The sequence below is a fragment of the Eubalaena glacialis genome, chromosome 14 (assembly GCF_028564815.1).
Source record: "Eubalaena glacialis isolate mEubGla1 chromosome 14, mEubGla1.1.hap2.+ XY, whole genome shotgun sequence".
NCBI lineage: Eukaryota > Metazoa > Chordata > Mammalia > Artiodactyla > Balaenidae > Eubalaena > Eubalaena glacialis.
The window spans coordinates 47,256,069-47,268,678 of record NC_083729.1 but is presented as its reverse complement, the minus strand read 5'-3'; the positions used below and the strand labels follow the sequence as shown (position 1 = coordinate 47,268,678).

Here is a 12,610-nt window from a genome sequence, read left to right as displayed (position 1 = left end):
AGGTTTCTGTTTTCCTTTCCTTCTCTGTAGGTTTCTATTCTTTTCCATTATCGTTCCAGAGATATTATGTACTTAAACACCATTGTAAACCATGAATGTAAGGTATGAAGGGTTTTCTCCAGTTGCACTTGACATCTTGGGATTAGAAATGCAGTTTGGTAATTGAGAGTATTGATCAGCTAGTAGGAGCAGATGGGTTAGAAAAGCAGGGAAGTGAAAGGAGTCCAGGATTTTAAGATCTGAATGAAGTCAGAGACTAGACTTGTAGGTAATGAGGGACGATATGTAATAGTATTTAAGAGATCCAGAATTGGGATAATTAGATCTGATATTGGTTTTATCTGACCTCATATAATGTATGTGTTAATTCCTAGTAGAGCAAAAAACATGTGTTTTTTTTTTTCTCTCTCATATTTAAGCTCACAGAATTGTAATGATTCACAAAGAGCATATATTCAGTAACAATTAACTGTCTTTAATAGTCAGTGGTATTTGCATATGAATGCAAGCTCAAATTTATAAAATTTTAGATTTCTAATTGCCCATCATGTTTCATTAAAAAAAAAAACTATAATCTATATTTGCAAGTCTTTTGATCCATAGTCTTCTAGAAAAATCATATTTTAGGTAATAGAGTATGTCACTGCATACAAATCCATTCTTACTTCAATCAAAAAAGAATACGATGCCTTTATTGAGACAATAAAGAAAAGCCGAAGAACTGCATTTTATCTTCATGGAAAACTTAAAGTTTTGGCAGGAGAGCCCACAGCATTGGTATATCATAGGAAAAGAATAACTCAACTTCAAGCAAAGTAAGTATATTAGTAAGTAGCCCAAAAGGTGATAATTGTTACTTGGTTATATTAACTAGCCATTGTAACTATAACCAGTGGTTCTTAGTCTTTTTCAATTTCAATTTTATTTTAAAGCCATGTTTTTATGTTACCCTTCCTATTGAAATTACTATATTTTTACTTGAAAAATAATACTAATTCTGTTTGAGAATTTTATAATATCTCTTAGGATAATTGGAGGCACATTGTAGTATCATAAAATGAGGGCTACAGATAATTGCTCCAGGTGATTTCTTGCATGCAAGGTTTAATAGTACAATTTCATGATTACCATCTGAAATAGAGCACTTAATGCTCTGATGCACAAAGGTAAATAACCTACTGGGAGAGGATAAAATGCTCACTCTTGTTAAGTAGTCTCAGATTTTCAGTGTTCCATTTGGTAATTGATGGGTAAATTATTCTTATAGATAATTTCAAGTCAACCTGGAAAATTATGTAAAATTTGACCTCCACTTCTGGTAATGTGGCTTGCTAGATGTTGGGATAGATCTTCCTATTGGGGCAATATGCTACATAAGATGGTAAAAAAATCTTTTTCCCAAAGTAACAGGAAGCTGACAGGGTAGTGACAGAAATATTAGGGCAAAATCATAACAGAAGACAAAAGATAGAGAAGCACTAAAGCTTCTTTGACCCTGAAAGCATTTATTAAAACTAGTGACCATAAGCTTTAGTTTTTAGTCTGTGGCACAGGGGTACAAAAGACAGAGCCCAGGATCTATCTGCCCAAGGGGTGTAGTCTACTGGGAAATCCTCCCCATATAAAGCTGGGACGATAACGGGCTACACCCTTGAAGAGTGAACAAGAGGTAAACTGCTCCACCTTTGAGGACTGCATGGAAAATTGCTTTCTGCTTAGCAGACTGCTAACAGATCCAGGGCTTATTTTGGGGGTGATGAAATGTTCTGGAACTAGAAATGGTAGTATTTGCACAACTCTTTGAATATGCTAAAATTCACTGAATTGTATACTTTACAAGGGTGAATTTTAAGGTATACGAACTATATTTCCATAAAGCTATTATTAAAAAAAAACATGGAGGACAGAGTGAGAAAGTTATATTATTATGTCTAATCACAACTCAAAGAGAAGAGAATATGGGACAGAGACAATATTTGAAGAGAACATGGCTGAGAATTTTCTAAAACTGGTGAAAGATATCAATTCACAGATTCTGGAAGACCAAAGAATCCCATTGTAAGTAATAAGAAATACTCAACTAGATTTACTGTAGTGAAATTGTCAAAGATAAAGAGATCATAAAACTAGCTGTGGATAGGAGCAAGGACTGGATACCTTCTCATCCATGTTGTAGCATGTATTGGAGCTTAATTCCTTTTTATGGCTGAATAATATTCCGTTGTATGTATGTACCATATTTCATCTACTTATCAGTTGATGGGTACTTGAGTTTTTTCCACCTTTGGCTATTGTGACTTGTGCCACCATGAACATTCGTGTACAAGTATCTGTTTGAGTCCCTGCTTTCAATTTTTTTGAAAGTCTGTTTACTTTTAACACATCTTTCTTCCTAAAGCATAACTATTTGGATGAAAGCCAAGGATATTTTATTTCCACAGTCCCTCTTTCATAAATACTGCAAGCTACTACTCTGAGCCATCTGTAGTTACCAAGAACTCTGTATAGTAATCAGACTTGGGTAGTGGTTATCTACTGACAAACTTGTTTTTAATTTACCAAAAATCCTGTAACATTTATGTAGCTAACTGATTTTAATCTATTATTTCCTCCCTGGGCCAAAATATTAGTGATAAACTAGGAAGTAAATTTCAAATAATGCTTAAAAGAAGTTTTTATTTACTTCTTGGTCTTTAAAACCTCCATTTCTGGATGAACTCAGTTTTATCTCAAAATGCTATCATTCCTCTAGCTCTAGAATCAAAATTAATAGAGTAGGCTGAATAATGGTCCCCAAAGAAATAGGTCCTAATCCTGGAAATGTTACTTTATTTGGAAAAAGGGTCTTTGCAGATATGATTACATTAAGGATCTTGAGCTAGGGAGATTATCTTGGATTATCCAGGTGGGTCTGAAATACCATCACAAGTGTCCTTATACAGAGAGGTAGAGGGAGCATTGACACAGACACAAGGAGAGAAAGCATCACGACCTCGGGGGCAGAGATTGAAGTGATGCAGCCACAGAAGGCCGGCAGCCCTCGGAAGCTGGAGGAGGCAAGGAATGGATGCTCCCCTAGAACTTCTAGAGGAAGCACAATCCTAAAAACACAAATTTTGGCCCACTGATACTAATACTGGACTTCTGGCCTCCAGAACTGTGAAAGAACGGATTTCTGCTGTTTTAAGCCACCAAGTTTGTGATAATTTGTTATAGCAGCCACAGAAAACTAATACGATTACTTAACAAAAATAATTTTTAAATTGCAACGGTAATTTTCAACTAAAGGGAATAGACATAGTACTTTGTGGCCAGATTATTATGTTTAACACTTAAAATTTCCAATAAGGTTACGAATCATAGGCAGTATAAGATTTTACTGATACTTTGAAAGAAAATTGTTCCTCACTTGTGAGGTTAGTTAACTTCCTAGGCATTTTTCTGTAAACTTCCGTCTATGTTCATAATGGTACAAAATGATAATTAGCCAAATTAAAGTAATAATTTAACCTGTTTTACTTTGAATTGTATGATTAAATAATTCATTGAAAGAAACATAAAAAAACCTTTCTGTTTTTCAGGATGAGGCTTATTGAAAATAATTCCTCAAAGATTCAATTGCAAATAGATGAAATGAAACAACTTAGGGCAGAGTATGACACAAAAGAACAATATTGTATTTTCTGCAAAGATCCTTCAAAACCTATTCCAGGTACAGTATTTTGTTTAAAATATTTGAGAGAAATTCCAACTGTTTCCAGTTACACAAATTAATATATATGTGTTACCATGTATATATCTTCCAAGTATACCGGGATTTAGCCAGACTTTACAAACAGCTTTAGTCTGGCCTCTAGGTACATACAAGGGAATGAGAAAACGTAAACAACCCTAAACGATTAAAAGAGTTCCAGTCCGGCTGGATTATATAAATTATAGTACAGTGGCTCTTAAAGTGTGGTTCCTTCATCAACATCAGCATTACCTGGGAACTTGTTAGAAATGCAAATTTTTTGGTTCCGCTGCAGATTTACTCTGTCAGAAATTCCAGGGATGGGAGTCGGGGTCGGGTGGTGGAGCCCAGCAGTCAGTGTTTTAACAAGTTCTCCAGGTTATTCTGATGCATTTTATAAAGTTTGAGAACCCATGGAATATGTGAAAAAACTGTGGTACGTTAAGTTCTGGTGAATATTGTTGATTCACATTGATGTCAGCGTTCACTGGTTCCTCATTTTCAGCCAAGCCACATTTTAAGAAATTGGAGTATATCCTGAAATTCCTCCAGAATATTGAGAGATTTGTATGATGAATGGATAGAGGAATTGCAAATATACATCCTGGAGTAAAGAAAGACTTTGAGAATAGATAACTGTATTCAAAACTTTTCAAAATTCTAACTAGTGTTTATCTAGAGGCAGAATCAATAAGTGGAAATTTTAGGAAGTCAGATTTGGTTTCAATGGAAGAAGCTATGTCTTGAGATAATGAGCTACCCCACACCAGAGGATTTTAACTGAGGTTGAATGATCATCCTATGATTGGTTGAAGCAGGGACTAGATTCACTTTCAAGTATAAAATTATGACTAGCAGACTACAAATAAGATACATATGAATAAGTACAAAATAGCTGACAAATTGATTAAATGCTGAAGGGATTCAGGGTGTAAGGGAATGATTGAAATTGATTAGGGTTAATCCAGGGGGGTTTCTTGAAGAGAATTTTGAGGTGTGCCTTTAAAGGCAACAATTGGTCTGAATGAGAATGAAAGTCATTTGAAGTGTGTGTGTATGTGGGGGGCAGTTATGAATAATGAATAGAGGGGACAATGAACGAGGGAGAAAGGACTGAAGATTTGGCAGGCATTTATAAACTTTGCATTGGAGAGAATAAACAGATTACCCTGGGGTTAGTTGTAGTAGACTAATGGAACGTTTGGTTAGGAAAAAATCATTGAACAGGAATCCTGAATTATTAGGCAGAAGTTCTTGGTGTTACTGAATAAGATTGATATTTAAGGGTTTGCAAGATGTGGTGATGCGGTCATTAAATTTTTTTTCTTAAAATGCTAAGGTTTGGACAATCAGTCTTCACTAAGTCTTCATTGATGATTTGTTTAAAACTACCAGCCATTTAGAAATGTATGCTAATTCTGTTTATGTTCAATAATCTTCAAGTGCATGCTACAATTTCTTAATTATTTCTTAACGTAGTCAACCATCTGACCTATTGTGCTAAGACTTGCTGTTTGAGCACAGGAGTCCCACACATGGCTTGGCTTGTTTGATTTGTTCCCTTTTCCCTTAGGCATGACTCTCCAAGAATCTGTCAGTTTAGATGCTCTCACTAAATACTTGAAACATCTTGAAGATAAATATGCAGAAATTGAGCAACTTATGTCAAAAAAATATTTACCAGCTCAGAGGAAGGCAGATTTAGATGAGGAAATGATTGTGGTGTTAGAACGGCGAGATTTAGCTGAAAATCTGAACAATGAATTACAGTTTCGGTATGAAAGTTGAATATATATTTTTTACAGTTTGAAGCTTTTATTTGTGTTTATTTTAATATTCCACTATTTGATTTTAGGTTCGGTATATTGTTAATGTTTTTTATCTTTATAGTCATCAAAGACTGCAGATTATTTCACAGGCACTTACTTTGTGGGTAAAATCTGATATGAGCAGATCATTTCAAGACTTCATGGAGCACATTCAGAAAAATAAAGATTTACACGGTAAATGATCTATATATATATATTTTTTAAATTAATTTTTATTTATTTATTTATTTATTTATTTATGGCTGTGTTGGGTCTTCGTTTCTGTGCGAGGGCTTTCTCTAGTTGTGGCAAGCGGGGGCCACTCTTCATCGCGGTGCGCGGGCCTCTCAGTATCGCGGCCTCTCTTGTTGCGGAGCACAGGTTCCAGACGCGCAGGCTCAGTAATTATGGCTCACGGGCCCAGCCGCTCCGCGGCATGTGGGATCTTCCCAGACCAGGGCTCGAACCCGTGTTCCCTGCATTGGCAGGCAGATTCTCAACCACTGCGCCACCAGGGAAGCCCTATATTTTTTAATTAACATGAATAACGGAAAACATTTTTTTTTTCCCCAGAAAGCTAAAGAATGGGGATTTTCCTAGGCTGAGTTTAAAGAAAGTAAAAATGTACTTACTTCTGTTAGGTCTCTGTTACCCTGTGGGCTTCTTCCTTCAACAGCTGACAAATAATTGGTAAAGAGTAGACTTGGTTAGCCAAGGAGAGAATACCTGAAAATGTACCTGAAAATAAGAAAGAAAGGGATGGGGAAGCTACTCAGTTTAGGAAGAGGTTGGTGCTATTAGAAACTATAGTATTAAGTTGTTGGTATTAAACATTTATATGTTTGTTATTTTCTATTGATTGATAACCTTAAATGTCATCCAGTGGTGCTTTCAATATTTACAGGTGAACAAGACATTGTTGAAGAACTACTTGAAGATGACCCAGGCAAGGCAAAAGAAGCTGAAATTTTGCTATACTACGTTGAAAGGCAAATATTTTAAAAGCTTTTTGATTGTCCTTGTTAAGATATTATAGCATTTATTTAATATTTATTTAGCATCTTTTTGAGCTGTAGTCTCTAGCTTTTGTATTTTAAAATTCTACTCTGGTAGACAAATTAGAAAATAAGCTAGAATTTTAAAAAATAGATTCTTTGTGGAAAAAATACCAGGTTGATAGTCTAGGAGATTTTTCGGAGGATATAGGTGGATTGTAGTGTTAAGTTTTATTTTTATATTTTATATTTTTTATTTATTTTTTTCTGACCTTCTTGTGTCAGATTATCCTAGCCAATTTAGTCCTTTTTTTCTCATTATTTCCATCCTATGACATATTAGGAAGGCATATTTCCCCCTAATACTTATTAAATTATTATATATATTTTATAGTAGAGGCTTAGAGATCTAAGACTTTATTCTTTAAGAGGTTAATTCATAGGCTATGAGGCCAGTATGTAGTGAACATATGTAATATCCCTAGTCTTCTATGTTAAACAGTTTTCAACTGTTGATTTGCTTGTTGATATGGTACAAAAAAGGGGTAAAGATCATTTTGAGGGGCACCAAAGCCTGGATTATTTCCTTACACCCTATGCTTCTCTAAGTCTATCAGCTTCAGATATGAGAGAAAAACCCTGGTTGAGGTTAAAAGTTTTATGTATTTTGCTTAATGTTACTTTGGTGTTTTTCTCCTCTGGGGTTCCACATTCATTTGCAACACTCTTTAAATCCTGTTTGCCATAGTTTTATTAATTGTGAGTAAGGACTGAGTTGGAGATGTTTTGCCCTAGGAAGAGAAGTAGAAGCTTAAGTTATCTGAACTATTATCTTTTCTTCTTGTATTAGTCTCACATTTAGTTGGGAGTCTGATTCCTATCAGAGCAACTAAGGCTTCTGAATACCAAGGACATTTCTTGATCTTCAACTTGGCAGCCTTTGTGTGCAATTAATATTTCCCCTAGGCTGAGCCTTTAAGCAGATTGCCCTTCTTTCCCCTGGTTCCCCTTTTCTTCTGGAGATGATATGAGAGAAAAAAAATCTGAGCTTATTATAAATTCAGTTGAAGTTTTTTCAACTGAATAAATTCAGTTGCTCTTTCTATGGCTTGCTCTCAGCACTATAGGAATAAGGTACAGGATCAGGTTCAAGTCACCTGGCAGGTGAGTCTTATTCTGAGGCTACAAAAAACAATATTAGGGAAGGAAGTGAAAGAATATCTCACAGAGTGAATGAATCTAGTTGTAATTTATTAGAGGTGCTTTTCTGTATTACTATGCTACTATGTTTAGTCTGTATTAGACATTTCTCATCACTTTTCTTTACTTTTTTTGTGTACTACTATATAATGAAATGCACTGGCTGTAGGTTCAATGAATTAATCTCACTTGGGGAATATGAAAAGGCAGTTTATTTTGCAGCAAACAGTCCTAGAAGAATTCTTCAAAACATTGGGACAGTGAGTAAATTTAAGGGTAAGCATTTCTCTCTGAACCTTACATATGTATGCTAATTATACTTTTTTTTTTCCTGATAGAATGGGAAGAGTATTGAACTGGGAAACAAGATCTACCATTTACTCAGTTTCCTTACCTGTAACATTAAGGAGTTTGATTAGGTTTTCCAAATTAAATTATGAAATATTTCAAGTATACAGAAAAGTGTGAGAAACATAAATAACAGCCATGTACTCACTATCAAGATTTAATAAATGTTAATATTTTGTCAGATTTGCTCCACTTCCTTTAAAAAACAGCTTTGTTGTGGTGAGTTGACATACATACACTAAATTGTACATAAAATGTACAGTTTGTTAGGTTTTGACATATGTATCCTCCAAAAGTTCCCTCATTCCCCCAGTGATCCCTCCCTCCCACTACTCCCCATCCCTCGCACTGGTCTCCCAGAGCTTGCCTCCAGTCCCCAGGCAACTACTAATCTGCTTTCAGTCACCAAAGATTAGTTTGCATTTTCGAGAATTTTATATAAATGGAATCATATAGTAGGTATCCTTTTTTGACTGATTTCTTGCACTTAGCCTAATTATTTTGAAATTCATCCATGTTATTGCATCTATCAATAATTCATTCTTTTTTATTGCTGAGTAGTGTTCCATTCTAGGAATAAAAATCCTTTACCAGATACATGATGCAAATATTTCCTCCCAGTTTGTGGCTTGTCTTTTCATTCTCTTAACAGTGTCTTTCTAGAGTAGAAGTCTTTAATTTGTTGAAATCTAATTTATGAGGTTTTTTCGTTTAGGGATTGAGATTTTAGTGTCGTACCTAAGAAATCTGTGCTTAATCTGCAGAGATATTTCTCCTATTTTTTTTTTTCCCTAAGGATTTTATAGTTTTAGGTTTACATTTAGGTCTATGATCCAGTTTGAGTTAATTTTTATATATGGTGTGAGGTATGGGTCAAAGTTTATTTTTTTGCTGATAGCTATTCAGTTGTTCGAGGATAATTTATTAAAAAGACTTTCTCCACTGAATTGCCTTTGTACCTTTGTTGAAAATCAGTTGTCCATAGGTCTGTTCTATTTCACTGATCTATTTATTTATCTTGATGCCTATACTACACTGTCTTGATTACTGTAGCTTTATAGTAAGTCTTGAAATCAGATAGTGTTAGTCTTCTAACTCTGTTCTTTATCAGATTTGGTTTGGCTATTTTAGGTCTTTCGTATTGCTGTTTACATTTTTGAAATCAGCTTGTAAATTTCTACAAAAAGACCTGCTGGGGATTGCACTGACTCTGTAGTTCAACTTAGGGAGAACAGACACTGAACAGTATTGAATTTTCTGATCCAGTGAACCCTTAAATATGGTATATCTCTCCATTTTTTTTAGGTCTTTTAAAATTTCTTTTAGCAATATTTTGTAGTTTTTAGTGTTCAGGTTTTTTGTTTTTTTTTTTTTGACGTTGATGTTTAATTTTAAATGTTAAATGTTAAAATGTTTAATTTTTACTCAGAAGTTTCAGACATCTTACAAATACCCAGGAACTCTTTCTTTGGATGTGCTCTGAATTTAGCATAAATTAAAAGTGATTAAAAAAATTAAAAACTTAAAAAAAAATTTTTTTTAAGTGATATTAGTATATTCCTGAGTTTCTCTTCTCCCTTTGACTTGGTCTGCTCAAAGTATGGATTGCAAGTTTCAGTAAAACTCAGTGCTTGCAATTAATGCTTAAATAAATATAATTACCAGTGAAATTGGAAAACAGCCAACTTTTATTCATTTTCTAGGTATGTGGATTTTATTCTGAGAAGTTCACCAATACTAGACTGGTGGTACTTACTGAGTGTTTCTGAGAATCACAAAATATTCTTTTATTTTAAAACTAAGATGCATTTTTAAAAGATGAGAAGCTCAGAAGGAAATGCAGGGGTATACATAAAGGGGAGGTATACTCAATGTAGCTTACAAATATAGAGATTAATTAGTCTTATCTTAGTTCTAAGTGGAAATTCTTGATGTCAAATATATACAGCTTGTTTTAAATAAATTTCTTAAAAATACCTTTAAATTCAGCAATTTGAACAAAAACATTCTTTTTGCTTTTACCTAAACACAGAAAATCTGTTGTCTACACATAGTGTATATAAACATATGTATTAATAGAGATTGCATGACTATGAATTGTGTGCAAATGGGCGTGTCTCATATTTTTGCCCGCACAGTTTTCAGTATTTGATCCTAGTGCACGGTAACACAGAGTGTGATTTTATAGTTTTTATTCAGTGGACTTGAAGTCAAGAAACCATCCCAATTATTTACAATTTAATAACTGAGTGATTATCAGATCGTGTTACACTGCAAAAGTATTCTTATATCATGAATGCTGACACTAGGCATTTTGGGTGTTAAACAGTAACTTTCATAAGTCTGAGGTTTAAATTGGCATATGCATATGGCATATGTGGGGAAAATGCCACAAAATTTAATAAACTTATTATAATTACAGAGTTGTATAACCATTACCAAAATTTAATTTTAGAACATTTTCATTATTCCAAAAAAAGAAACCTTGTACCGATTAACTCCTCATTCTCTATTGCTTCTCTTCCAAACCCTGGGTAACCACTAATCTACTTGCTGTCTGTATAGATTTGCTTATTCTGGACCTTTCATATAAATATGATAATACAATAAATAGTCTTTTGTGACTGGCTTCTTTCACTTAGCTTAATGTTTTTGAGGTTCATTCATGCCATAGCATATATCAGTAGTTCATTCCTTTTTATGGTGAAATAATATTCCATTGTATGGATGTACTGTATTTTGTTTATCCATTCATCAGTTTATGGTCATTTGGGTTGTTTCTACTTTTTGGTTATTATGAGTAATGTAACTGAGCATTTCTGTACAAGTTTTTGTGTGGATATGTTTTTATTTTTCTTGGATAGATACCTAGGAGTAGAATTCTGGGTTAGGGACTTCCCTGGTGGTCCAATGGCTAAGACTCTGGGCTCCCAGTGCAGGGGGCCTGGGTTCGACCCCTGGTCAGGGAACTAGATCCCACATGCTGCAACTAAGAGTTTGCATGCTGCAACTAAATATCCTGTGTACCGCAACTAAAGATCCTACAGGCCGCAATGAAGATCCCACATGTGGCAACAAAGATCCTGCCTGCCACAACTAAGACCTGGCACAGCCAAACAAACAAACAAACAAATAAATAAATAAATAAAAAAGAATTTCTGGGTTATATGGAAACTCTATGTTAATACTTTGAGGAACTGCTAAACTGTTTGCACTATTTTCCATTTCCACCACCAGTATATGAGTTCTCATTTCTCCACATCCTTACCAATACTTGTTAATGTCTGTCTTTTTGATTAAAGCCTTTCTAATCTGTGTGAAATGGTATCTCATTGTTTTTTTTTCTTTTCCTCATTATGGTTTTCATTTGCATATCCCTAATGACTAACAATGTTGAGCATCTTTTCATGTGCCTGTTGGCCATTTTATCTTCTTTGGACAATTGTCTATTCTTTGCCCATTTGATAATTGTTTTATTCATGTTTTTATTATTGAGTTGCAAGTGCTCTTTTTAATTCCAGGTACAAAATCCCGTATCAGATAGATGATATGCAAATATTTTCTTCTAGTCTGTGGATTGCATTTTTGCTTTCTTGGTGGTGGTTTTTTTGTTGTTGTTCATTTGTTTGTTTGTTTTTAATTTTTTTTGATGTGGACCATTTTTAAAATCTTTATTGAATTTGTTACAATATTGCTTCTGTTTTATGTTTTGGCCACGAGGCGTGTGGGATCTTAGCTCCTTTACCAGGGATCGAACCCCTACCCCCTGCACTGGAAGGCGAAGTCCCAACTGCCGGACCGCCAGGGAAGTCCCTCTTGTTGGTGTTTTTTTGAAGTGCAAAAGTTTTTAACTTTGATGAAGTCCCATTTACCGATCTTCTTTTTTTATGACTGTGCTTTTGGTTTTGTATCTTAAGAAATCTTTGCCTAACTTAAGAGCCTATGTTTTCTTCTAAGAGTTTTATTCCTATAGGTCTATGGTCTACTATGAGTTAATTTTTTTGTTTGGTGTGAGATAGGGGTCCAAATTCATTCTTTTGCATGTGGATATCCAGTTTTCCTAGCACCATTTGTTGAAAAGACTTTTCTTTACCCATTAAACTGTTTTGGCCCCCCTTTGTAAGAAATCAATTGACCATAAATGTTTGAGGTTTTTTTCTAGACTCTTAATTCTGTTCTGTTGCTCTAGATGTCCATCCTGTGCAATCATACTGTCTTGATTACTGTAGTTTTGTAGTAAGTTTTGAAATTGGAAGTGTGATTCCATCTTTCTTTTGATTAGTATTAGCATGGTGTATCTCTTTTCCATACTTTTACTTTAATCTACTTAATTTGTGTCTTTGTATTTAAAGTCAGTGTCTTCTAGGCAACATGTACTTGGATCCTGCTTTTTTATACAGTCTGACAATATTTGTCTTTTAATTGGGGTGTTCAGATCATTTACATTTAATGTGATTGTTGACATGGCTGACTTTTGTTTTCTGTTTTTCTCATCTCTGTTACTTTTTTTTCTCTTCTTCTACCTT

At 34.4% G+C, this 12,610-nt stretch overlaps 1 protein-coding gene across 1 annotated transcript in view; it reads left to right on the top strand.

The window, feature by feature from the left end:
- Nucleotides 1-12,610, top strand: part of CLHC1 (clathrin heavy chain linker domain containing 1) — a 36,466-nt gene that overhangs the window by 8,832 nt on the left and 15,024 nt on the right. The window contains exons 3-8 of the mRNA XM_061211117.1: nt 628-815; nt 3,582-3,712; nt 5,307-5,508; nt 5,624-5,736; nt 6,446-6,530; nt 7,906-8,012. Of these exons, the coding sequence (XP_061067100.1) occupies nt 628-815; nt 3,582-3,712; nt 5,307-5,508; nt 5,624-5,736; nt 6,446-6,530; nt 7,906-8,012 (826 nt within the window). The remainder of the gene's footprint in view (nt 1-627; nt 816-3,581; nt 3,713-5,306; nt 5,509-5,623; nt 5,737-6,445; nt 6,531-7,905; nt 8,013-12,610) is intronic.